The 27,939-nt window shown below is 42.8% G+C and overlaps 1 protein-coding gene and 1 long non-coding RNA gene across 2 annotated transcripts in view; both read left to right on the top strand.

The window, feature by feature from the left end:
* LOC121659595 overlaps nt 1–15,790 on the top strand; it is a 65,014-nt gene extending 49,224 nt beyond the window's left edge. Inside the window, exons 2-3 of the long non-coding RNA XR_006014382.1 lie at nt 6,068–6,150; nt 15,615–15,790. This is a non-coding gene — a long non-coding RNA (uncharacterized LOC121659595). The remainder of the gene's footprint in view (nt 1–6,067; nt 6,151–15,614) is intronic.
* A 1,448-nt stretch (nt 15,791–17,238) lies between these two features.
* Nucleotides 17,239–27,939, top strand: part of LOC121659469 (collagen alpha-1(I) chain-like) — a 162,549-nt gene continuing 151,848 nt past the window's right edge. The window contains exons 1-3 of the mRNA XM_042017565.1: nt 17,239–17,243; nt 18,940–19,488; nt 20,169–20,427. Coding sequence (XP_041873499.1) covers nt 17,239–17,243; nt 18,940–19,488; nt 20,169–20,427 — 813 coding nt within the window. The remainder of the gene's footprint in view (nt 17,244–18,939; nt 19,489–20,168; nt 20,428–27,939) is intronic.

The following is a 27,939-nucleotide window of genomic DNA, read 5'->3' as shown; positions in this document are numbered from 1 at the left end:
GCCCCGCCGGCCCCCACCGGGACGAGCCGCCTGCAGCCCCCGCAGCCCCCGCCGGGCCGCCAGCGCCGCGCCCGCACCTTGTTCCCCAGGTGACCCCGGCTGCCGCTGCAGGAACTCGGCGTCCAGCCCCGGGGGATGCGCTGTGGGGTCCTCGGGAGGCTCCCGAGACATAATCAAGAGCCTGAGGAGGCGCGCGCTGACCTGCCGCCCGCGCCCCTCCGCGGGTCGAGCCGAGATCCTCGGCACCCCATTCCCACCCCCGACCGCGAGTTCCAGTTACAATCGGTCAGATTGAAAGACTTTAATGTTTCTCCCAGCTAAAATAAAGCACCAGCTCCCCCCTCCCCAAGAAAAGCATTGAGTCCTATTCCACATCAGTATGAAGACACTCGCAGCACTGTACAAAGAAGTCCCTATATATCAGCCCGTCAAGTAGTCTAAACAACTACACTAGAAGTTTTCCAGCCTTGCCCAGCCAATGACCACAGACCTATTTGGAAAGCAATCATTAGCAGCGGCAGTACTGTAATCCTGCCTCCCTCCTCTTCTTCGAAGCTCCGTTGGGGCACATGCACATGTTAGTGGCCTTGTGACATGCACTGTTGGGAGGTTAAGTGTGTGTTTAACATGTGGTTATCACACCCGGAGAACCCATGACACAAGGCAGAGGATTGGGTTTTATGGCTTCAAAGTGTCACAGCTATATCACAGTCCTAGAAAATTTCTACAGCTCATAAAAAATCACAGTCAGTCAGTGAGTGAATTAATCAGTATGAAGTTTGCAAGTAAAGGGCATAATATAAATATGTAACTTACTTAAAGTTCTTCCATGTATGTCTTTTCCATGGGAACCTTAGGACTTTTTTAGATTGCAAGTAAGAATTACAACAGCAAAGACCTAGGCCTGTTTCTCAGTTTCCTTATTGATACACAGGGGATAAATCTGCAAGACTCATCTTCCAGACAGATTTATGTTGAGATAAAATGTATGAATTTGGAAAATATACTTGTATTTTCAGAAAATGGTAAAGAAGTATGGTGTATTAAAAAAAATCTTCTGTAAAGCAATATACTTGATGTACCTCACCTAATTTGACAAGTTTTGCACATGTCATCATATTTAATCAGCACATATCACCTATCCTGAAATGTAAAAACAGAAGGCATAAACAGCAACTTTTTCCTAAGTGGTATCATACAGATATTGTAAATAATAATACAATTAGATTCATTATCTTTACAAGGTATTTAGTGGTGATAAAAACAGAGAAACAGTGAAGTTTTGAGGAAGAGCTATAAAGTGAATGCTGGATCTGTTCATAGCAAACCTTCCACTTTGGAAGCTATCCTGCATATGCATTATAACCCTAATGATTATTTTTGTCCAGGTATTCAAACTTGAAAATTACAGGTAATGGTGTCCTATGGTTTTTTTTTTTTCTGCAGGATAAATGGGGATGTGTTTGAAAGTGTGTGTGTGCAGGTGCACTCATGTGCACATGTATGTGAGCCAGTAACACTGAAATGGTACCTGAAGCTTCTAATGAGGATAGATTCAATAAATGGGCTTTACATTTTGCTATGATTGTCACATGGCCTCTGATCTTTCTCACCTTAAGCAGAAGAAATTCATTGGCCCAGGCCATGTCTAGTTCCCACAAAAACGAGTCCTTTCACACCTTCTGGCTTCTGCTCACACATTTTGGAATGAATTCTTCCCCCCAGAAATGCTGAGAATCATATGCATGTATCAAAAAGCTGGAGGTACCCCTAATTTGGGAAAATACTGAACTGTACAATAGTTTGGCTTGGAAAGGACCTTTAAAGACATCTAGTCCAACTCTCTGGAATGAGCAGGGACAGTTTCATCTAGAGCAGGTTGCTCAGAGCCCCATCCAGCCTGACCTTGAATATTTCAAGGAATGGGGCATCCACTACCTCTCTGGGCAAACTGTGCCAGTTTTCCACCATCCGCGCTGTAGAAAATGTCTTTCTCATATCTAGTCTGAATCTACTCTCTTTTAGTTTAGAACAACCACCCCTTGTCCTATTGCAACTGGCCTTACTTAAAAAATTTGTCCCCATCTGTCTTATAAGCCCCCTTTACATACTGGAAAGCTGCTCTATGGTCTCCTTGGAGCCTTCCCTTCCTCAGTCTGAGCAATCCCAACTCTCTCAGCCTGTGTTCATAGGAGAGGTGTTCCATCCCTCTGATCATTTTTGTGGCCCTATGTGTAGCTGATAGTCTTGATTTTGGCTCTTTTTTAAATTTTTTTTTTTATGATATGGAGCTCTATATCAGAACAATATCCACTGTAATTCAACAATCTTAACCTGCAGCAGACTCACTTCATCCAATATGAAGTAAAGATAATAGAGACCTCCCTGTTTCCTACTGCTTGGCTGCAGATATTGTATCCATTATTTCTCTACCCCTCTAGACTGTATGTCTAGACATACACAGCAGAAAATCCCTTTTTGAGTGTATTGGACAGCATTTGCTGTGGCTGCTGCAAAATGAAATTTGGCCAAAATTGCTCAGTGTAATCAATATCTTGACACTTCACTGGGATTGTCACAAAGCCTCTGATTTCATCACCCCACAATGAATGTGGCTGCAGCAAGTTTTCTTAATACCCAATAAAATTCTTTTACAGACATGAAAAAGCTCTCTTCCCTCTGGCTGATACCAGGAATTTGTGGGTAGGGCTTTGCAGACTTGCAATATAAAAATGAAGCTTATAGACAAAACAACAAGATATGTTAAAAACTTCTAATAACATGGTCAAAAACCACATAGCTCCACTAAAAGGCAATAATGGAATTTAAACAGCAAAGTGCTTGTGCAAGCAAGGTGCTTGATTAAATACAGAGTCATAGGGAGATACCTTATTATATATGATTACTTGTAGCACACCTGAATACTTTTAGCACAATCTTACATTTTTAAATAGCTGCGTTTCTCCAAACAGCTACATAGATTAACAAACAGATCAGTGTGTTTACTGATATTTACAACGAAGTGTTCTCTGAAGTCAGTGGACTTGCTTTTCATGCCATGCTGTTTTTTCATGAAATTATAGATATGTGATCCAGAGCAGCATAGTTCTACCTGAATGAAAACATCAGTATTTGGATTTTTTTTTTTATAAGTATTAACTGTGTTGTTCATGTTTACCCTGTTGTTTTTCTTTGTTTCTTTGTCAGCATATTTTCTTACATGCTTCTTGGTAAAGTAATTGCTAAAATGATAAATGACCCTAATAAAACTGAACCCAGGTTCACAACTTTCCTAACAGACTGATTCCTGCTAGTGACTTCATGATAATTTGTAAGGAGCTGTAGCACAACAAATAGGAATCTTCCCCCATGCACGTACACACACCAGTCTGCCTGTGAACATGGGAGCAAAGCTGCCTGCTCTGCCTGCTTCTTGCTGGTGAACCCAAAGCTCTGTCCTTCCAATGTCCTGCTCCGTTGTTGTGGTTTTAAGCCCAACTGGAGATGAAATGCTGCATAGCTGCTCGCTCAACCTCCCTCTCTTCTGCCCTCCACTCTGGTGGAATGAGGAGGAGAATCGAATTGATAAAATGCATTTTACAATTATACAATTATTTCCTTTGCCTTAGAGGAAGTGGAATAGCAGCCACAGGTATCCAGGCAAAATCCATGAAAAGGTGCACACTAGAAGTCAAAGAAATTATCTTCAGGAAAATATTTTGTATTTTCCTCATGATGATTTCTGCAAACCAGAAAAAGGGTTCTCCAGCTGGGTGTCTGTTGGAGCTTTGCTGTTACAGCTCTACTGGGAAGTCTACAGCCAGCTCTAGTCCTAGTTTAACACTCCACTAATCTAAAGGGCTTCCCAGCCATTCATCCTCCTGATGCTCTGGGGACACAGGGAGTTCAGCAGCATTACTCATGCAGTGCAATTTGAGACACAGAGGAGAAGGAGGATAAGCTGACCAAGACCCACAGACAGCCCATGGCAAAGCCCAAAGTAGATCTGCTCCCAGTTTCTGTTTGCTCTTTCAGACCTTTTCTTTGGCACACCCACAAACTCATCCTGTGGTCTGTGAACCTTAACAAGCCTTTCAATAAAGCTTGTCTGCATTTGGGATTGGTGAAGAAATTTGAAACCAAGGCAAGGCTTTGTATTGGTGTGTGCTGCGCTGTGAAAATTTCACATGGCTGTTTTTCACCCAACTTGTTCAGCCATAATAGCATGGCATAGTGGGCCAGAAAACTATGTCTTACTGAACACCCCAGTTTATATGAAGAAGGTGGTGAGAGTGGCGGGTATGGAAAACGGGTTTTCAGGAGTTTATGGAAGTTACCACTTCCTTTGGGAATACACATTCCCTGCAAAATCTATTCCTCTTCCCAGCCATACATTCCCTTTGTTTTTACTGCAGAGGTCCTGTGTACATAATAATTTGGCACTATGTATTTGTTAACAGACTCTTCATGCACAGTTTGAATTTCTCATAAAGTCCTGCTTTCCACAACCTGTATGGAGAAATACGGAGTAACTAGGTTAACTGAAGTCAAAGGAAGGCAATTTTAAATCTTTCATAAAATTTTAAACAAGAAAGAATAAAAGGGCTGAAACAATAGCGGTTTTAATATGTCTCTGCTAATGCACTCTTGAAACCGATTTACAAGTCAGTTGTGAAAATGTGCAGTCTGAGACATGTTTGCTGCTTGCATGGAGACAACTATCCTGTTAATTTTCATCCTAAATGTCAACATATATTGCAAAAAGTGCAAAGCCTGTACAAACTCTCGTTCAGCACAGTAGTCCTTATTTATTCCCTTGGGGCTTTTTACCACTACCACTACAGTCTATGGATGATTAGATTAGCAGGAGCAGAGTTAACACTCTTACATGAGATCAGGACCTATGCTGTTGTTCTGGAGGAACCACAGGTTCCATTTGTGTTGCGTTTTAAGAAGCAAACCCCAGTGTCGAACTGCCATTTAAAATTTTATTGCGACTACCCAAGCTGTGCTAAAATGGAAGGTAAGTCGTCTGCCTCAGTCACAGAGTTGCTGCAGTTTTCATTTTCTCAGTGCAGTGAAGGTGGTTGGCAGACATCCACTTTCAGATATAATTGTGCTGACCAAAGAATCCATCATCTCTGCCTGCTTCATACTTCCCACCATCTGTTTAGCACTCCCCAGTTCTACCAGTGGAAGGACTTGCAGGAGAGTTTAGGTGACCCACTGCAGACAACAGCTTCTGGGAGGGCCCAATCCACTTCCAGCAGCCATCTGTCTTGAAGGAGACTCTTTTGAACCTCACTTCTGTTCTCTTTTGCCTAGCTACCTTGGTTGGTCTTACAAATAACAAAAACGAACACCCTACTTCACCCTACAAAGCATTAAGCAATGCTCTTCTTATTCACTGCTACAGCAAGGTAGGTAGGTAAGTGGGCAGGTAAGCAGAAAGATAGATAGATAGATAGATAGATAGATAGATAGATAGATTCATACATGCATTCATACCTACATACATATTTTTTGTTGTTCTTTAAAGATACAGACATAAAACAAAAGCTACTGCACACTTACACAAGCAATCCCATTTCCTCACACTGTAGACTTTTCTCTTAATCTGCATCTAAACATCCCAGAAGAGTTTGGGACACACAGACTTTTCTGTCCAAGGAAGCTTGTCCATTTTCTCCATCTCTGTCTTTCAGTTTACTGACTTATTCATTTTCCATTGTTTCTCCAGAGTACAGCAAAGGCAATAGGAAAAAATGTCTTATTGTTAAAGGGAGTCAAAACAATCACTGAAGATGTGTTTATGTGTGTTGTGATGATTCTGGCATGGAACCCATTGATCTGATCACCTCTTTTGTCCTGTTTTCATTCTTCTTGACATATGTAATGCATGGTTAGCACATTCTATTTCATGTTTCTTGCTCCCTTGTTTTATCTCCTTTCTTGTATGAACATAGTAGTTATGAAAAAAAATTCACTGCCCATACCCATGTTTGCTGATAATTTTTCTCCTTTTAGATCTTTTTTTGACAGACACTTTTTGATGGTCATCTTCCAGGTAGCTCTGACCAAACTGAACGTTCTGCTGAGTAAAATGAAAACCACAATCAACAGCAGAGGGAGATTCCATCATCCCTGCAGGTCAGATAAATTTTTTCTTAAGTCTTACCAGCTTTCTGACTCCAGAGCCATATTTTTATTTTCTCAGGATATTTGTAACACTGGTGTCAATTTAACTCTGAGTATTCAGTCAGTGCACAATTCCCACTCTTGCTAATGAAAAGACATCTGAAAAAATATTTTCTGTAAAAGGATAATTAATGCTAAGTTCTTACAAGGCTTTTGCAGAAATAGTAGCATTAACCACAATAAATTCTAAGTGGGTTTCTTTTTTCCTTACCAAAAAATAAAGGTCACACATAAATTGACCTATTGCACACATAGATTATGTCTCAAATTTTGTTTGAATTATGATTTTAATGTGATTTTTGTGATTAACAATATCAGAGCTGACTGCGATGGACAGGGACATAGAGCGTTGTCTAAACCCTTATAAGTGTGCTGAAAGTTTCTTTTGTCTAACACACCAGATAACTTTTTGATTAGATAAAGACCTAAGAAAACTCCTCTGGCAGAGAAGATGGCAATCAAATGCGGAAATCTTCATTGTATAGAGCACCCTGGGGTTTGTTAAATATCTGCAGATCTGCTTGTTGTAAGTGACAATGTTTACTCTTGCAAGTGAATTCCAACATCGCCTGGCTTCCCTGGGGTTTAATCTCAGCCTTTTTTTGTTTCTCTGATTAGTTGGAAACTGTAGCAGGTCACCCTGGCTCTTTGAAGAATGAAGGGTCTCATTCCAGGGTGAGGCCCAACGAATTTGTGAATGAATGAAAAGTTAATTGAGGAAAAGGGTAGAGCATACTTCAGTCATAGTTAATTTAAGCAAAGCTGATAAGTTAGTAAGTAGAAACACCAGTGTATTCTTTCAAGTAGAATTTTTGCTCTTACTGATATCTTAGGTGCTGTTTCTCTGGCCCTTTTAAGGATTGGTGCTTGTCATAGACACTTTATTATCTAATCTTCTGCCCAAGGAGAGATTCTGTAGTGTTGAGTAATTACGAATAGATTGAGCTCTGTTGGAAAGTGCATTTGCAAAAATAAAAGGAAAGCTCATGCACTATAAATGTAATTTTTTTACTTTATCTTCTTAAGAGGATTTTTTTTTTTTTTACTAGCAAACACTGTGGGGAAAAAACATTAATGGCATACATCATAATTTTTTAGGAAGGTGAATGAAACTTGAATCCTCCTGGGTTTTTGTTGTACTTGAAATGTCCTTTGTCATCACTTCAGAATTGTGGTAAAATACAAAAACGTAATATGTGGTAAAATACAAAAAAAATTTTCATAAAAGCCATCTAGTCAACTTTAAACAGTCAAATAAAACCAAAGAAAATTGCAGAAAGTTTATATGCAAGCAAATGCAAGGCACTCTTTCTTCATGAGTAGAGAAGTTGAAGAAAAAGCTGTGTTTTGCTAGAGGAAATCTGATTAAAGAAAAGGTGTAAATCTGAACCATGACATGAAAAAAGTACAGTGATGATAAAAGCAAGGGCCAAAAGCAGCAGCTTTTAAAGTCTCTATGGCAACAATTTTTTAGGAGTCAGAGAAGCCACAGCAAACAGCTGGAGATGGAATCAGACATTTCTTCAATTTTAAATATGCTTTGGACTTACTGCCCACGCATCTCAGAGCACCTTGACATCGCTAAAGAATTTAGTCTCCTACAGTCCTCAGAGGTTGAATGCTATCCTCACTGGGTAGTTCAGGAAAAAGGAGAAGGAAAAGGTAAAATGATTTGCCATATGTCACTCAAGAAGACTACAAAAGAGTTAAAGATTAAAAGATGCTCTTAAAGACAGAAGACTTGGGAATGTTGCCCTGGCAAATCTGAGCGGCAAATATGCTTCAGTGCAGCCATGAGTGCCAGAAGCTGGGGACTGGATGGTATTTCATGAGCTATACTCGTGTTCCAGACTAAGGTGATGTAAGTGACCTCCATTGCTTTGTATCTGTTCATGTGCACTAGGTAATCTGCAACAAAATTTTATTTGGGGTTACACTCAAGTTAAAAACATTACAGCCACCAATGCTTTTATTAAAAGAGGAGACATTTGAGCCATTAAAAATCCAAATCATAACACATGACAGTGTTAAAGGTTAAATGTACAAGCCCACTGCTTATCTGTACACAATAGCTACATGACAAGTAAGCTAATTGAATTAATGCATATTCATACAATAGCCCTTGCAATGTGATCTAAAGATGCTTACAGTGGTGGAATTAATTTCTGAGACAAGAAAACAGGCCTGAGGTCCCAAGCCTAGTTAGGCAGCAGTTCAAGACATGCAAAGCTCAGGAGGGGGAGGAGGAGGAAGGAAGAACCAGTGTCTTCATCTCTGCTTGACTCCATCCTACATCTAAGGTAATGAGTCTCCAACTGCACCTTGCCACAAATATAAATTAATAAAAGCCTCCAATACACCCTATTTACTAAGTAAACCAGTTTAAATTTTGTGCTTAAAGAATGCTGGGCACAGAAGACACTCTGTGTGCCATCAAGGAGGTTACAATATAGCTATTTTGCTGTCCTGTAGCTCAGCTGAAGCAGGTATTTGTCTTACAAAAATAGAAACAAGACTTGTGCTCTTTCTGCTGATACCAGGACATCATTATCATCAAAATAAACAAAAACTGTTTAAATAAGTAGTTAAAGTTTTAGTTAGAGGGGCAACTTCTAGCAGCCTTAGGTCTTGTTCTGTTTCAGTAATCGTGGTCAGTCCCATGCACAGCCACAACTAACTAGTGGTGATTTTAATCATTTTCACCATGGATACAAAGTACAAAGGTTTGTTTAAAAATATGCTGGTTAAAACAGGACTGAGCCAACTTCAAAAGCCTTTTCAAAACTGCATACATGGGTCCAGAGGGGAAAAAAAAAAAAGGTACCCAAGAGTTGCTCACTATAGTGTTTTGTTTTTAAGCTCCTGACTCCAGAGCGCAATCCAAATCACCTCTCAGCTACGATGTTTGCTGCTGCTTCTGCTCCAAGGAAGCAGTTGCTTCCCTGGGGACCCCACACAGCTTGTCAGCCCAGTGGAGAGCTGCGAGAGGCCAGCACAGCATCCTGTAACCCTGGAGAGGCTGCTCTCACGCTGACTCCAGAAACACAAGGAGGTCTTCTCTTCTGCTGGAGATTGGTTACTAAGCCAGGGCACCAATATGTTACGGTTAACACAACAGAGGTTAGATCATTTACCTAAGGCTGGGATACTTAGGTTTAATCTCTTCCTTACTGTGATGGGACTTATGACCACCTCCTGCCATCCAAACTCCAGCCTAGTCAGGATCAGGAGTCACCAGGGAAAGACTTTGGCTTCCTTACTGTGGGGTGGGCAGAGCCCTGGTTACTAAATGGGACCAGCCATGTCTATATGTTATCCACTCACCAGTGAATTCAGAATGAGTAAACACTTCTAGAGAAGAGGATCAGAAGATGGTGCTCTTCTGTCTCAAGCCTGTGAGAATTTTATACCTGTTATACCTACCCCTTCCTCTGCTGTTTTGGTTTTGGAGACCATGTCAGTAGGCATGTGGTGTATGTGTTGCCAGCCAGACGGAGCCCTCCTGAGAAGCAGCTGGTTAAATTTACCTTTTCACTGTGTGGCTGGGACCCTGTGTGCCTCCACAGGGGTCAGCGTGGAGGGGCAGCCCCACAGATGGGACCAGGCTCAGGTTGAGCAGTCTGGAGCAGTGACCCAGCTGCCTCCTCTTCCTCTACCCCCTCCTCGGCCCCCAGTGGCTCAAAATGAGAAACTCAGGAAACACAGATTCTGGGAATGGAATAAAAGGCACACAGAGGGAAGATGCTTTGCTGTGTCTGACACTGCCTTTTGCTCACCTTTGGAAAAGAAAGGATCTTTGGAGCTTTTTTTAATTCCTCTTTTTCTTTCTCCTTTTAAAGGTTTAATCCATGTTTCCATAGCTTCTCTGCTATCCACTGTGCTGGTGTGCTTTTTCTCTATATCTGGAGAAGGACTATTTTACTTATTATATCTTAAGACACTCAACTTTTATTTTACAAGAACTCATTTCCCTCCAGTTTTGTTTCCCTTCTAAACTGCCTTCATCCGCCCCATCCCCCAGCACCACATTCTCTCCTGTGACAAACACCCACTATGGCAAGTAGTGATGCTTATCCTGGGTCAAAACCAGCTCCTCTCCTCTCCTCTCCTCTCCTCTCCTCTCCTCTCCTCTCCTCTCAGGGCTGAGGCAAGCAGGAGCAGGAAGCAAGGCAGCAGGGGCAAGGGATGTGCAAGGAAAGGACAGCTCAAGCCCTGGTGCATAATTCAGAGACCCCACAAAGCATCCAGCTCAATATAAACTTTGACCTTTCTCTGCTGTGCTACTCAACAGGCACTCACCAAACCCAAGCTGGTGAAATAATAGCTTTTTTAGTGTGTGTGTTTTGTTTTGTTTTTACTAACGATGAAGCTATGCCAGAGGAAAAGTCAATCTTTTTGGTCTTTCATAAAGCCAGCAAATACTTCCATGTTACCAGTTTATCTGTGTGAAAAATATTTAGAGGGTTCTATTTAAAACTAAATAAAAATAAAACAAAAATCAGTGACCAAGTCTCCTTCCACCCTCAAAAATAATAAACCATGCCTTCCATTAACTCTTCTTTAAAAGTTTTCTTTTTTTAGGAATAGAAATCTGTAATTGTCCCCGTGGAATACACTTTTAATAATAGCTACCACTTTGGGTTTTGTTTCTATTGACAGATTCAGTACTTTAAAAAGTAATAGTTTAAATTAATACGGTTCTTTAATTATTTTAATTTATTTTAATTTTTAGGTCTTTTAAAAGTCAATGGGATATGCATTTTTATGTCTCCCAGTCAGTTAAGGAAAACAAATGCCATTCCTACTTGATATTCTTTAAATTTCATCTTTAAATTTAACATCTCTTAAATGAAAATAATTTTTCAAGATGTCAATTCTCCTACCAATAAACTTAATTAAGATGCACATTTAAATGAAAGAGAATTAATTCACACCATTCCATTTGCTTATTACTTGACAGGGTGTATTAAATGCCCAGATGTGTGAAAAGAAAACATAGAGAAAGAGGCACAAATAAAACAATCAGCATCAAAATACCATTTTCTGTCACCATTTTCCTATGTTCCTATAATAAAACTGTCAACTGCATGAAGTTATTTTCTGCTTTTTATGAGCATGGATTATCCTCACTTTCCAGTGAATAACTTCACTGACACTGTAAATTTTTGTTTGTTTTTCTCTTTTTTCTTTTTAATTTTAGAAGTCATGGTAGTTATGACTATTTCTATATTTAAACATCCCCCTCACACACACCCCCGAATGGCTGACTGGACAATCAGTAACTTTTTCCAGTTAATTCTGTATAACAAGTCAGTGTTTCCTTTGTTTGAAAGGTGATTTCTAGAACCACTTTCTTACAAACAGGAATAATACCCATTTGGGGGTTTATTATTATAAGTTTCTTTACAAAAAAATCTAAGCCATTTTGGATTTTAAATGGGATGTGGTTTGTTTCAAGACAAACAAATCATATTTGTGGAAAGTCTAATTATTACCAAACCACTCTTTTGTTGTTTGGGGGCTGTATTGATTGGGGTGCAAACACGCTCCGCTGAAGCCAGGCAGCACTGGCCTTTTGCTGTCTGTTCAACTAATTCCTACATCTACTACCACCAAATGTAAGGCACAGAGAAACAGAAGTTATTTCTGTCAGTGGCTCTGGCCCCCCTTTGCTCTGTCCAGAGGCACCTCTGAGACGTAGGTGGGCACAGTGCTTCCTGCCTGGATCCCACCTACGGACCAGGTGCTCACAGGTCTCACACCAGTTTTCTCCCTGGCTCCCCAAAGATCCATCTTCCCAGAGGCTGGAGTCATGACCTGTGTCTCTGCTAAAGCCTTACTCTCAACCTTCCCAGACTTGCAAATGAGGGAAGCAAGCCCCAGGAGCTGAAAAAAACCAAGGGTAAAGCATCACCATTGGCCAGAACATCATGGAGAAGCAAAAATTGTCTCTTTGGTATTTGGTAGATTGCTTGTTTTGGATGGAGAGAGAGAGGTTTGTGCACCCCCTGGGAAAATAATGGTGGGTGATAAGAAATCTTCGCTTCTGGATTTCTCCCCCTTCACCTCCAAAGACAATTGGGTAACCCCTCCCTGGCTAGCTTTTCAGAGAAAGGCAGGTTATATTACTGGAAAGTGTGGTCTTGGTAATAGGCAAAACATCTACGTAAAGCCTTCTTTATGAAGCTGTTCTTAGGAAGTTGTGAGAAGGAGCTAAGCTGAAGAGCCTTTGTGGTACAAGCTGTCTTTGGCAGTGTGAACACAGCTGATCTGTACTTGATTGCATGACTGGCTAGGAAATTTTGACTACAAAGACTCAGTGTGACTGTCAAGAAAAAAAACACATAAGTAAAGTACAAAGGCTATTTTGGGCATAATAGCTAGTCATTCTGAACACTAAGGAAATACTCACATACACACACATCACAAAACATTACATATATGGAGATGCTATGATAGCTCATACTGTCTCATAATTTCCATTTAAAAGTTTCAAGGATTTCATCATTCACCCATACACATTTACTTTGGGGCAAAACCAGACATAGAGCATACCTTAAAAAATGGGAAGAGTTGAAAAAGCCTACTACTCAAACCAAGTAATTTGATGCAAAGATGGTATTTTATTCACAAAAATTCTAACAAAAAGTGGCTGGTAGTAAAATAACACAATTTTTTTCCACATCAGGTCTTGCATTTGGGTCACAACAATGCCATGCTACAGACTTAGGGAAGAGTGGCTTGAGAGCTGTTCAGCAGAAAGGAACTTGGGGTGCTGGTTAACAACTGGCTGGATATGAGCCAGTAGTGTGCCCAGGTGACACATGGCATATTGGCCTGTATCAAGAATAGTGTGGTCAGCAGGACCAGGGCAGTTATTGTCCCCCTGTACTCAGCACTGGTGAATCTGCACCTTGAGTTCTGTGTTCAGTTTTGGGCGCCTCACTACAAGAAGAACATTGATGTGCAGGAGCACGTCCAGAGAAAGGCAACGGAGCTGGTGAAGGGTCTAGAGAATGAGTCATGAGGAGAGGCTGAGAGAGCTGGGGGAAGCCTGGAGAAAAGGAGGCTCAGGGGAGATCTCCTTGCTCTCTATAACTACCTGAAAAGAGGCTGTAGCAAGGTGGGGATTGGTCTCTTCTGCCATGTCTCAAGTGATAGAATGAGAGGAAATAGCCCTAAGTTGCCACTGGGGAGGTTCAGGTTAGATACTAGATAACAAAATTTCACTGGTAGAGTGGTCAGGCATTGGAATAAGTTGTCCAGGGATGTGGCGGAGTCACTGTCTCTGGAAGTGTTCAAGAGGCATCAGGATGTGGCACTCATGTGTGGAGGGTTATGGTTTACGGGTGATTATGGTAGTGCTCGGTTGATGGTTGGACTACATGATCTCGAAGGTCTCTTCCAATCTTGATTCTGTGATCTATACTTTCAGAGATCATAAATATATTGCACTCTTTTGATATTCAAAATCCAATGGGATTTTGAAACTATTTACAAATGTTAATTATTTCATAGCTGCTGTCAGGTAAATTATAAATTATTCCGTTTGATACATGAGGAAACCAAAGGCCAAAGAGACTCAGCTTTGTGAAGAAACTAATGACATAAAAGGACACAAGTCTCAGCATCAGTAATTCTCTAACTTCTTTCAAACATCACTTCTTTCTTCAGGTACAGCTATGAGTTTCTATGCCATTGCAGCAGCAAAAAATAAAGACAAATTAATTCAATTTTTATCGTGATTTAGAAAGGTACTGCAATAAATATGTACTATATCGCCTTTGAGACAGCTATACTCAAGGCTTTTGTCTTTGCAGTGAATGATTTGCCGTAACAAAAATAGATGCATTGCCACCCTAGAACATTTGAGCTTTAGTCTTAAAGGTGGACAGAGTAATGTGTAAGAGGTGACAAAGTTGCACAAATTGTTAAGGTGGTACCTGTCCTGGGAGGAGCTTTTCCACTTAGCACTGTCAGTACTGAATGACTTAAGAAAAATAAATCCATTGAAAATTAAGAAAAATCAAACCCAATACAACCTTTTCACCCCAGGTGATTCCTTCAAAGCCATAAGAACACATTTATCTCACTTTTTCATAGTTTTTTTCTTTGCTCCCTTATCTCTACATGTAAGTAGAAGATCACTGGGCTCCAGGAGCCGGAGCTTCAGAAAAAGTGCACAAGTAATGGAAAATACTAAACATTATAGTTTCACTTCTGATGGGCTTGCAGCCCCAGATGCTGCTTAAATAATTTCATTTCTGCCAAGCTTGTAACTTCACTTTACACTTTTGTGACCCCACTTCTGGTCATGACTTTTAGTTAGGGACTTGCTGCTGGAGATACTGAATTTGAGTTTGAATTTGGAGAAACTGATTTATTTCAAACACTGTGCACAGAGCTACTGACCCCCTGTCTCCCTAACAAAAAGGAAAACATCAAGAGTCAGAGTCCAAGAAACTTGTGAGATGGAAAATTTTTAAATATGGTCATTTAGAGCCTTTTCTTTGGGCCCACCTTCCTGTTTTAACACTTCCTGCCCTCCTGCAGGATGCATGCATGGTAATAACAGCCCTACCCTGCTCATTTATAGTGAGCAAAGTAATCGTGACCTCCTCTGGAAAAGCTCTTGTAAAAAAGAAACGCAATGCAGAAATCATGGGCTACAATCTGACACTGTTGAGAACTCACAGCTTTTCCTTAATGTATATGTTCCTGGTGATTGATGCCAGTCTGGCCCAGTCCACATCTTCCTCTTTCTCCAGCTGAATCTGCAGTGATTCCCTTCACATGGAAGCTGTGTCCAGCTCACCGCTCCTAGAAAATGCTGGGGAGGGAGCACAGGGGTGGCAGAAAGGTGGTTGCCCCCACTCCCAGCTCCTAAATTTGAGATGAGTTTAGTTCCTACACCTTCTCCAACAGCCAACTGTGTGTTATACCTGTAACGACCTTTTCTCTCCAATTTTCTAGGGCATTACTGGGATCAAAACTGGGCTGGCACCCTTTTGTGTAAGTGAAGAGAAAGGAAGCCAGACAGAACTGATTTTTGCAGAAGGAAGATCTGTCTCTGTAGGAGAAGGGGTTGTGCTGTTTACAATGATACAATGGTTTGGGTTGGAAGGGACCTTAGAGATCATGTAATTCCAAGCCACCTGCCATGGACAGAGACATACTTCACTATCCCAGGTTGCTCAAAGCAGCATCCAACCTGGTCTTGAACACTTCCAAGGATAGGGCATACACAGCTTCTCTGAGCAACCTGTTCCTGTGCCTCACAACCCTCACAGTCAAGAATTTCCTCCTAGTATCTAACCTAAACCTACCCACTTTCAGTTTAAAGCCATTCCCCCTTGTCCCGTCACTTCAGGACCATGTGAAAAGTCCCTCTCCAGCTCTCTTGTTGTCCTCTTTAGGTGCTAGAAGGCTGCTGTAAGGTCTCCTTGGAGTCTTCTCCAGGCTAAACAACACCAACTGTCTCAGTGTGTCTTCATAGGAGAGGTACTCCAGCCTCCGAGCATCTTCACGGCCCTCCTTGCTCCAAAACCTCTATGTCCTCATTATGTTGGAGGCCCCAGAGCTGGACACAGTACTCCAGGTGGGTCTCGCAAGAAGGGGGCAGAGGAGGAGAATCACCTCCCTTGCCCTGCTTGTTTCTTGGTTTCTCTCCTTCCCTGAGCAGTGGCAGTGGTGCAGCGGGGCAGGACATTTGAGCTAATCAGAGCTACCATTGCCTTGACTCACCAGCTGCTAATGCTGCAGCTTTTCTGTTGGTGTGTGGTCTTTGGTGTTCTTTTATGATGCTTAAAGAAACCACAAAATTATATTTTTCTTTTAGCATTAGAAACTCAGGTGTTGTATGGCTTGGAAATCTTCCTCACAAGGGGAAACAGTGACATTACAAGAGGCAAGAGAGTGAAAGACAAGCAATTGAGAACCATTAGCAGAGTTGCCAGTCCTAATGGTTTTCCAAATAGGTTGGAGGATTTCAGACCCTTTCAAGGGTTTTAAAGGAAAATATGGGTTTTTAGAACCAGTTCCATGACTGATCATTTCCTTTCTCCCACCTGCCACCCAGAGGTGCTCCAGCTTCATCTCTTTAATGGACCAGGTACACAGGACTTTGCTTTCCAGCTGTCCTATGCTCCTGCTCACCACTCACTACTTCACAAGAGGGGGGTGAAACAATAGGAGGCAGAAGTTGAGAAGAGTTAAAGAAACAACGGCAACTAAGATAGCTGCTCAGTTAATGAATGTAGCTAGGATAAATCATGTTTGGAGGAAGAAGAGGTGGATAATTAATTTTGGAGGCTGCAGAGATGGAGGAATTTTGCTCATGAAAATTAACCCATATTTATACTAGAAGGGAGTCTATAATTTTGTTTTGGTGTAGAGATGGAAGCGTTCCTGGAGATGCAGTTGGAATAACTGGAATCCGTCATAACAGTGTCTAAGTTTTCAGCTTGCTCTGTCACTGCCACGGGTAAAGCCAGGAGTTGGAACTGTGGCTGTAGGATATAGAAACGGAGTTAGGAATGCATTATTCTTTCCCCAAGGTTGTGGGACTGTGTACAACAGCACTGCCCTGGGATTTGAGGCAAGTGGGGGTGGGAGAAAAGCAACAAGTGGTTTCTTAGCGGTAAAGCCCAGTTTGGTAATTATTTCTTGTAACAGTACCATAAAGAATTTTGTTTAAATAAGTAAATACAATTCTGACATTATTTCAGGGACTTCATTTTGAGTTGTAGATACCAGATCTGATCACTACCTGGTCCTTGTATTACATACGGTTAGTTTTTCTGACTTGCTTCATCTGTCACATAACAGCTGTGTCGTTGTTTTGCTGATTAAAGAAATACTTGTGGAATGGAAATGAATTAAATATGGAAGTAGAGCCCATGATGCTAACTCTGTGGCCAGACCATGTCAATGGAATTGTAGGTTTGTTCTGAAAAGTCTCCTCTTGCTTTTCCCTAACTGTTTCACAGTTGCTCAGTATGTTAACATGTTCCACGCAGGGGTCAGCAGTAGTTAACCATAATGAGGTAATTACAAGGTACATTGAGTACAGATGTATGTTAAGGGACATACATTAAGGATGTAGACTAATGGTGTTGTGGTGACAGCATGTTCAAGACTTTTGGTAATGTTCTGCATATTGAATGTCTTCAATATCACTTAATTTTTTTTAAAGTAGGTTTTATTGGCTTTTTTTTCCAACTACAGAATTTATTTCCATGTGTATACTTATATCTGTGTGTGGAAACAAATGACAGATCAAGGATACCAATCCAATGATGCAAAACAGGTAATAGGTGTATTTATATTTTTGTGGTCCAAGCTTTCTTCACAGATTTAAAATGACCTCATTACCATGAAAATGAGAAAATACGGTTTTGTTATCTTCGTGTGATTTTGAAAAACATAGCGGCAAAGCAGGTGAAGAGGAAGCAAATTGCTCAACTGAAATAGCTGCATTGGCCTCAGAGAAGAGGAATAATATGTGAAGGGACTTGAGAATGAAGAAAAAACATGTTTTACCTTAAGTGAGGTAGCGTGTCTCCTGTCAGGAGGCACACAGCAGCAAGCTGCTCAGCATGGGCTCTAAAACTTGCATCAGCCTTGCTAAGCTCTACCTTGGGTGGTTGATCTATGCTGAGCAAGGTCCTGCTGTGCTATTACTACTAGCAACACCTGAGCTGGGGATTTAGTACCAGTCCCCAAGCTACTGTGACATAGACCTCAAAGCTCTGCAGTTAAAGGCACAAAGGGCCAATTCTGCATCTTCTTTTGGAGAGAACGAGGAACCCCATTGAGGGCAAAGGATCTCAAATTTGAGCACTGAGGTGAAGTAGTTGCACTCTGGGTCTTGGGATGGCTCAGTATTGATCAGGAATCTTATTTGATGGCCTCCTGCTGCTGCACAGCCACAAGGATGTTGTGCAATTTTATTAATATGTGCCTAACAATAAGATATAATGACAAAATAGTAACAGAAAAATCTCATGAGCATATTCTGTGTTCAATATGAGGTTTGAATAGCATGTAGTTACCAATACAGGAAGCCCTAGGCTTGAGAAGGATAGCAAAACTATTGAAGAGTTTAACAAAAAAACATCTTATGTGTTGAAAGAAACTGCAGGAGGAAAAAAAAGTTAATGTTTAATTAAAAGACCGCCACCAAGATGGAAGATGAATTTTGATTAAGCTGGCACCCTTGACTTAGGTGTTTTCCAAACTGTATGCTTGTATTTTACAACTCAATTAACTTGTGATATTTCTATCTTCAGTAATGTATGTATTTAATATACATTGCATGTGATATATATAATCATATATTTTATAATATACATTGTATCTTTTATTCTATTGGAAGTTAAAACAACCATAATGCATCTTCACATAAAACAACATAACAGATTTTGTGCAAGACCTGGTTACCTGTTGTGACACACACAGATGTACCAGAGTGCACACATACCAGGGAGGTATAATTATGCTTATATAAATGCACACATTTAAAGTGGGACTGTTACTCACTTTGCTGATGTAATTAACAGCATGAAAATACTGGTTTTGTAATACTTAGAGACATTATCAAATTAAACCTGCTTAACATTCCATATGTAGAAACAGTCAACCCAAAAGAAAAACCCAAAAGGGAACAGGTAATTCCCCTCCACGTAAGGACAGGACTTTTGCAACCAAAAGGAACAGAAATAGTTTCTTTTTAAATGGCAGCTTTTTCCTCAAGCCATCACCAAGCGCTCCAAGGGCTTGGGTGGCAGCGCAGGGGACAGCAGGAGGGGCCCCGCTTCCGGACGGCCCGGTGCCCGGCGGTGCAGCTCGAGGTTGCCCAGGAAAGCAGCTGGAAGCAGCAACCGAAGCCTTTGCGGGACAGGAATATCCCCAGAAGCCACTGCCCACCAGTCTCCCACACCACCACGGCTTCTTAGGGATTTATTTACTACCCAGACACCCCCACCCCGCTTCCGTTCACGGAACACCTCAAGCGCTGCGGCGCTTCTGGTGCCCGCCCCTCCTCAGCCGGACGCGCTCAGCTCCGGGTGGTCCGGCGGGGGACCGGGGCGGTAGCGATCTGCACGGCTCGGGCAGCCCCCACCGCTTCCCTGGGCAGCCGAGGCGGGGGCGCGGGCCCGGGCAGCCTGCGGGGCGGCGGGCGCTGAGTCAGCACTCCCGGTGTCAGCCGGGCGCGGCCGGGGGAGGGGGCGCGGTGGCCGCCCACGTGGGACAAGGGGCCTTAGTCATCGTCCGCGGGGTCCGCCGGGGGTGCGGGTGGCTCCTGAGCCAGCTCCGCGCCCCAGCTGGGGGCCGTGGGCGACCTCCCCATGTCACCTGGGCTTGGGCCCGGTCCTCCCTCGGGGTGGGTTTGTGTGTGACACCGCGACCGCCCGGCCCCGCCACCCCCGCCCGGTCCCCTGAACGGGCGGAATTCGCCGGCCGGGGGTGAAGAGAGAGGTGGAGGGAGGGTGGGTGAGCCCTTCGTGGCTGTGCAGCCGCGGGAGGCCATCGGTCTTGTTCAGGAGCTGGTGCGCAGCTAACACTTCCTGCGGTAATTTGTGACCGTGGCTATTGATTGTCCGCGTCCCGTGCGCCCGCCGCCCCGACGCCGCGCAGTCTGGGGAGGAGGAGCCCGGCCGGCCGGGAGGGGGAGGAAATCCCCCGCCGCAGCCGCCTTCTTTGGGGGTCCCTGCGCCCTGCCGCCGCTTCCCTTTTTCCTTTTTTTTTTTTTTTTTTTTTTTTATGAATGGACTGGATGCCCGGTGACACATTAACCGCGTTTTTCTTCTTGGAAAAAGCCAGCCGGCGCGCCATGGGTTCAAACCGAGTTTAAGCAACAGTTCTCCCCACTCCTGGCGGGCAAGGGAGGGAAGAGAAGTCCGTGCCCCCCGGTCCCCGCCCCCCCCCCCCCCCCGCGGGCCGAGCCGGGCTGGCAGGTCCTGAGGCAGGGGCAGGGGGGCGGTGAGCGCTCCCCTGAGGCTGGCCGGGGTGGGCGAGGCGGCGGGTCTCGCTGGCCGGGAGGCTCCTGCCCCGGCGGGTGGCGGGCAGAGGGGAAAACCGCCACAAGGGCCCGGGGGCCAGCTGGAGGAGCTTCGGGGCTGGGGGCTCCCTCAAGGCGCCCGGGGAGGGGCATCCCCGCGGGCTGTGGCAAGGCAAGGTCTAGAACCTCCGGCCCTGGGCTGGACAGAGCCGGCTCCGCTCGCCTCGGTAAGGCATTTAACATCTTTGCTTTGCCCTTTAAAATTCTCCCGGCGCCCCCCGCCCTCCTTCCCCTCCCGGTTTATAGACTGTCCCAGAGGTAGTTTCTCTCTCTCTCTCTCTCACACACACACGCACACGCGTTTACCAGACACAAAGGTAAAGGTTTGCCCCGCTCTCGAGGGCGGCTCTGGCCGCAGCCCTTTCCCCAGCGCCGCGGCCACGCTGCCGGGCGCTGTGACCCCGCCGGGCTCGGTACCCGGTGCCTGCGCCGAGCCCCCAACGCTGCAGCAACCCGAAGAGGAGGCGCTTGCTTTGCCTCTCGCAAAACTTTGCCACTAATCCATGTTTTTTAATTTATCTACGCTTTAAATTCACCCTCCCCAACACACAATTCCCAATATTCAGCACCGATTTTTTTTTCTGTTTCCTTTCAAAGACTGAGACTGTGCTACTCGCCCTTTAGTTGCTTTGTTCTTAACCAACGTGATTCAATTTTGTAATCCCCCCCCCAGCTTTCCTAAGCGAAGCGGGGCGGGGGCTGCATGTTTTCTGAATGGTGGCAAGGAGGAGCATAAGGGACAGCGGTGATCTCTTGCTGCTGTCGAGCTTGCTGCCCCGATCGTGGGAAAGTGGCTGCACGTAAAGCAGCAGATTCTTTGTCCCTGTTGTTCTTCTGTAATCGATCTCACTTCAAGTCGAGGGGTGGAAAACTTCAAAGGCAGATCAGGCTGTTGGAGGTCGGGGCAAGAGCACAATCAGCTCGTAATGCACCCACTTTGCCTCCTCCCCCTCTTACTCCTCCTCCTGCAGGAGCCGGGGGGCTGGATGGGGTGGGGGTGAGGGGAAGAGCCCTCTGATCTGTAAAGTACGTCCAATCAATAAATAAAATGCAGACTTTGTGGAAGGAGTGAGAAGGAGCGAGGGAGGAAAAAGAGTTGGGAGCGTTAGGACACCCAAGTCAAACATTCAGGATCCTGACTGCACTTTTTCTGCCTATCCTGTCCTATCTAAATAGCTGAATAGCTGTGTCCTAGTTAGATATGGAATAGTGTCTCGCCTTTTTTTTTGTCCCTCTCTAGGTCAATTTTAGGACTGTACAGTTTGCTGCCTAACTTACTATAGAAGAACTAAAATAGCTGCTTTGCACCAGCTGAGGGTTGTAGTACAACGCAATCTACTACCACACGAAGTTTTAGCAATGGAGGGAGGGGGGAGCACGGCTGGTGCCAAGACAAAACATAACCACGCTGCGGACATCTGCCATTCAGAGCCAGCTGCGGCCGCGGCTCTGGTCAGATCTGCCAACACGTGTAAAGGACATGTAGGAAGGGATAACCGAAGTCACGGAAATATGCCCTTGCACTGAAGTGCGTTACATTAGAACACCATTTTGATAGACTAGAGTAGAAAAATTGTGTAACTTGCCGAGAATAGTTTATGAAATTTCCTAAAAAAATGTACTTGGAATAAGATATCAGAAAAATGCAGAAAAATCAAATCTAGATTCACCTTCACACACCTGCCTGTCACACTACCTTTAACTTTTTAGTACTGTGAGAAAGTTGAATTTAACCTTTTGAGATCAATGATTGTTACTTTATTGTGCTTTCTGATATGCCCTGATTAAGCATTTAAATGCACTTTGATTGTATTGTATTATTTTTCTCTCCTAGTTACCTGTGCAAAATTGGAAATTACAGAATTTGATGGGTAACTTTTTCGTAGAGTTCAGGTTCTTCCTCTATCTCCAATTTGTGTCCATGTAGCAGCAGAAAAATATGTAAAGAAGCTGCTAACCAGGACTCTCTCTGAGCCTATTCTGAGATTCCCTTGCCATAAAAAAAAAATCCTGGTAGCACATAGCAGTAGCTGAAGCAAGCTATTTTGAATGCTGGGTTGTGCCAGCAACATGAATTTCAGGTAATCCTGGGACTGCTGTAACTTGTGACAGAAACTTAATTAGCCTCAGACAGAGAAGTTTAAACTGCAACTCAATTTGGCACCTTTGGTATGTTAGGTTTCAGCTCATTTATGGTAAGGACAGGGGTTTAGTCATTCTCTGAGTTTCTAAGTAATGGTTTGGGGGATTTTTAATAAGTAATACCATTTTAGCATCTTCTGCAGTCATTATAACCCTTTCAAATATCTTTGAAATTGACTTTCATAGCCAGCTTCAAGTATAGCAGTAGTAAAACAGCTACATATTATGTGTGGCCACATAGTACAGGTAAAGCTTATGGCAACACCCTGTGCTTGTGCTGGGACATCCTAAAGGTCATTTCCACTCCGTTGGTTTCAGCCTTTCAGTTATTCACCCTTTACATCATAATTTTCTGTCGGGTTTCTTTCCAAGAATGAATTTTTAAGGAACTGTTTCAGAAAAAAAATATCCAGCTCTGTTTAAATACAAAGAAAATTTGAAAATGGTGAAAGCACTTGCCTAATATTTTACATTGTAATCATATTCCTAACAGGGTTGGCTTTTCAGTGTTGTAGGGTAGAGAGTTAAAAGTAGCAAGGAATCTCGTTCAATTAGAAACAAGCTTTTTTAGTGAAATAGTTGTTCTTGGTGTGATCACTGAGGCTGGATTTTTATCAAATGAATGGGTTATTTAAAAAAAAATTCCTTACATCCAATTAACCCAGCCCATGCTGGCTAAGAGAACTATCGTTGCATTGTACATTTGCAAATGGAATAGGAATCATATTATAGGAATAGGGCTACCATACATCTGATTTTTTTCCCTTTGGATGACAGCTCTCCTTCCCCTCACCCGCCCTCTGGGTCCCATCCGGATAACCTTTTCATAATTGCACTCTGTGTTTTAAAATCTCTGCCAGAGTGGGAACTGGGGCTTTTTGTTTTGTTTTCTCTCTCCCTCTCTTTTTCTTCTTTCTGCTTTGTTTTGCTACAGGGAGGACTAGGCAAGGGGTGGGCTTGGCCCTGTGTTAGTATCTAATGAGAGTGGTAACAGAGGGGAGAGGCAAGCAAAGCAATAGCAGCAACATGGAGGCACTAAGTGGAACAGCTTGACGCTATTCCAAACCTCAGAAAGGAGTTTGGAGGTTCATACTTAGGAGAAAGGATGCCCTAGGTTCGGATGAAAAGGAGAATAATGCTTAGTGCTTGAAGGGGTTTTGGGCACCTAGGAAGTTTGGAGTAGTGTTCCACTGGTCTGGGAAGTGTTTGGGGAAAAGTACCAGAGGTTGGGGTTTGACAGCGCCCACAAATTTGCAGTTTGAGGATTTCTGAGTCAGGAAATTTTGGGATTATCTCCCTGGGCACTTCTAACAAGGATTTCAGCTTGTGGTGAGGAACATGTTCAGGGCTACTGAACATCATCTCCCACCATGAAAGCAGTAGTGGTGGGTATATCATGTAGACCTTCTACAAATATGCTGCAGAAATGGGTCACAACACTTACCAGTACTGTGATACTACTAAACCTGCTAGACATGGTTGGCAAGGTTTGAAGGGCTATAAATGGGAATTATCTCTGCTTCTAGGTTTCTTTCTCCCTCCTTCCATTCCTTCTTTTTTAGACTCTTGCTTACCAGTCAATCTTTCTGGAAGAGTAGGATTTATTCCTGGGAGACTCCTACGACAAAGGCTGAAGGACAAGGTATGCTGAAGGTGCTCAGAATTATTATTTGCACCCCTTGTACCTCTGTCCATATGCCCAGCATTCCTGCTCCGGCGCTTTGCATAGTGTGACACAACTTGATATAATGGATATTGCAAGATTCCAGTAAGATCATCCACCTTTTCCAGCTAATAATTTTAAAGTTTTATCAGCATGTTTGGATACATGCTGAATCATAATTCTAGTAACACCTGTCCTTTGTCTATTTGTCATCTATTTGTCAAGATACACTTAAATCTGAGGCTGAAGTTTCATCAGTGTAGGGGTTTTTCCCCCCTTTTTTGTACTGCTGTTGAGTTTGTATATACTCTGTCCCAATGCATCCTTACCATGCTGCTGTTAAGAGGAATTGATATTTCCATTTTGCAGAGGAGAAACCAAGGTGAAGAGAGACTCTGAGTAAAGCCTGATGAACGTGCACATTTTGAAATGAAATCGCAGGGTCCCCCAGCTCTAAAATCCCTTCCTGCCTCCCTCTCCTGTCTACACTGAATGCAGATTTACCATGGGATCTGAGCTCTCCATTACCATGGTGTGATATAGCACGATCTCTTATATCCCATGATAGAGGAGAAGCTACAGTACAGAGCATCATTCCTGAGTTCCATGCATGCAGCCTTGCACCAAAGCTATTGCATGCATGTGTCTTGTGGATCTTCTCAAGACAGGAGTGTCCTTTTTTTCAGACATGTCCCTATTGTAGGTAATTAGGGCTATAAGGCACTTCTTACCTCAGGTTCTGTGACAGTGGTTGCAGGCAAAGCTGTTTAGTTCTCAGGGAATAAGCTAGATGTGTTTAGTATAGCTGGTCAAAGAACTCAGTGGTCCCCTTGAAAGTGACCTTAATAGACTAGTGTTGTCATTTAAAAGTCTCTGGTGTAGCTGGGAAGTGAATCCAGACTTCTCCAGTTCTCCTTCAGTTTGCTAAACATGGGCTCTGCTTCACACTTAGCAATACCACCCATTCTGTTTCCCTCCTTTTTTTTTTTTAATCTCTCCCTTTAGCACTTTTCTACTCCTTTTACTCTCCATATTCCATTTTCTTTCACTTTTCAACTTCAACTTAAAATGCTCTGTTTAAAAATGTAGGGGCCAGATCCTCAGAGCCAGCCAAACCACACATGGTGCAGGCCCAGGGTATAGGGAGGGGGAAAGTGGCTCTAAGCCATTTTTCATCTCCCTGGATTCTAGGTTGAATTGATGCCAAAGTGGCCCCTGGCATAACTGAGAGCAGGAATGCTCTAAATTACACTAGTTAGAACAGTTCCCAAGGGCCTATCCTATGCCACTTGCTCCTTTCCGCCTTGGCCACCTATGAAGGCCTCCTACACTGCCTTATTTTGTGCAGGGATTTCCTACATCAGGGAATGCCCAGCTGCCCTGTTATGGTACAAAGGTGATAGAGAATCATTCCCTAAGAATTTCCAGAATAAATAAAGCAATTCTGTTAAAGAAAATTACAGAAATAACATAGCATTAGAATTTGTCATCTTAATGAGTTCGCTTGAACATCACATTTTTCCTTCCTACCTTCCATGTGTGTTTGACAGGGAAAGGACTTGTTTTGAATTAGTCTGTAAAGTCTTCAAGGAGGGGGCTTTTTAGGTTGAGTAAAGAATGGTCTGGAGAACAATGCCAAAAGTGTTTTATACCATTAGAAAAACCAGCACCTTTTTCTTCTTCAATGAGATTATTGTATGTTGTTCTAGTAATGCAATTTCCAAAAGAAAATGTCTATTATGGAGATGTGACAATGGGAAGACTGAAGTGAGACTGGAATGATTGGAACATATCCATCAGAAGACAAATAAGAAGGGTTATAATAAAAACCTCCCAAAAATTGTAAATATAATCTCATATTAGTCTGGGATCCCTCTTTTGCAAGGGGTGTTTCCAGTGAAAGATGGCAAACTGAAAATCAGCCCAAGAAAATATTTTCTTATCCAAGGAGATATTGACTGAGACACTTGAGACTTCTCCAAAATTTTTCAGTGAAGAATACAGCAAAATATTCCAAGTGAGATAAACACAACAATAAAAACATGCCCTGTTACAGTTAATGGCTTAAAAGATGAATAATTTGAGTAGAGAATAAAATCTGGTACTTCATACTTCATTATGACTTATAGTTTAAGACGGATTTTTAGGGGTTAGATTGCAATCTCATGAGGGCAGACTATCCCACAGCTACCTAGAAAGGTTTTGTAGCAGCTAAGTGACAGAACCAGTTGACACAACTTCCTGGGCCAGGCAGGTCTCAAATATGGTTCTGTATTGCTGTGTATAAGCAAAAAGAGGGAGACATGGCTTTGTATTTGGGGGGATCCAAATCCTTCTTTGGGACCACTTAGTGCCCTCACATTATCAACAACTGTAATGTTGATCACAATAAATATAGTCAGAAGTCAATGCTGGAACACAGTGGAATGTCAGTTGAAAAAAAGGAAAACAGTGTTAGACCTGAACCAGATATCTTCAAAATGTGTGGGAGAGTTCAGTTTTTGAAGTGACTGAAGGACTGAAGTAACCTCTGAATTTTAATTACCAACCAACTTTATCTTACCTTCCTCTTGAAAGCATTGTTCTTCATACCCACATCTTCAACTTTTATGATTGTAAGTTTTCGAAAGGATTGTGGTTTGGTCTAAATTTGGCAATTTGAACAGAAAGCTTTAGTATGTGCTCTTGTCCGAAGCAACTAGAGTTTGAGCCAAAAGGTTTGAATTGGCTTTGGAAGGACTAATGTATATTCTGAGCTGCCTCAGCCGTCGCCAGCAGGGTTCTATCTGTTACTTGTGCTGTTACATGTATCTTCCACCTGTATTTTGAGCACTGGGTACCAACGCTGGGGCTCTGGCGCATATTCTGTGAATGTTTCACTCCCTGGTGAATCAGGAAGTCATGCAGCCTCCTCACACGGAAAGATCCCTCAGAAAGTTGAGGAATAAAGTTAGTGAATTTTTCCTCCATTTTTTCATGGGACTATTTTTTTTAAGAGATGAATTTATGGGCGGAGATGTGAATTTTGAATTCCCTTTGTTTTCTTACCTTGTCTAAGCATTGTGAGGATTTACAGGGTAGGAAATTCCTCTTGGATGTAAGAACTGTTAGTAGGAAAGACTGTCTTTCTGCCTTTCTGTGCACTACTGCTTTAATTAAAGAGTGTTTGCTGGAAGTCCTAGGAACAGATAGAGTAATAGCACATGTGAAGGAATATCTGTGCAGTGAAATTACCATGGCAGACATCTCCTTCTGATCAAGGAGAGAAAGACTTGTCTGACTGAAAGGATCCTCTTCTATACTTCTTTGCTCAGAACAAATGACTCAAATTGATTGAGCAGTAAAAGATTTCTTTTTTCTTGTCAAATACAGGAGATCTTGCTCTTTGAGTTTGAGTTCTCGAGCTTCCAGCACTGTTGTTTGTTAACAAGTTCAGAATGGCAACTTTATGGCCAGACTCCTAAAGAATGTCCTTTGACAGACAGACCAGATGTCCTTTGAAGAAATTAGAGGTAGATCCCATACACAGGACAATTTTTTCCTTGGTTTCAATTTACAGGAGTGGTCTTGTGACCTCAGGCTATGTTGCATTGCATTTTGCTTCACACTGTCAACTTTGAGAAATCAGAAAGATGCTTCCTTGCCTAGTGGATTGATTTTCTAGCTATCAAGCTACAGACAGCACCAGACAGCCAGTGTACCAGCTTCTTGCAGGTCAGTTTGTGCTCGGTTTTAATTCTGTGAGATTTTATGGACCTGACAAGCTACCCAGAACATGCACATGCTGAAAGTTTAGCAAAATCACGCCTACTAAAATTGCCTTCTTTCACAGGGCAGTTTGTGCAGTGCTGGAAACACACAAGTAGCATGTTAC

The sequence above is a fragment of the Corvus kubaryi genome, unplaced genomic scaffold, assembly GCF_017639235.1.
Source record: "Corvus kubaryi isolate FWS band 111438036 unplaced genomic scaffold, C.kubaryi_AGA036_p1.0 137, whole genome shotgun sequence".
In the NCBI taxonomy this organism is placed as follows: Eukaryota; Metazoa; Chordata; class Aves; order Passeriformes; family Corvidae; genus Corvus; species Corvus kubaryi.
The sequence above is the reverse complement of the archived record's forward strand: the minus strand, read 5'-3'. Positions and strand labels throughout refer to the sequence as shown.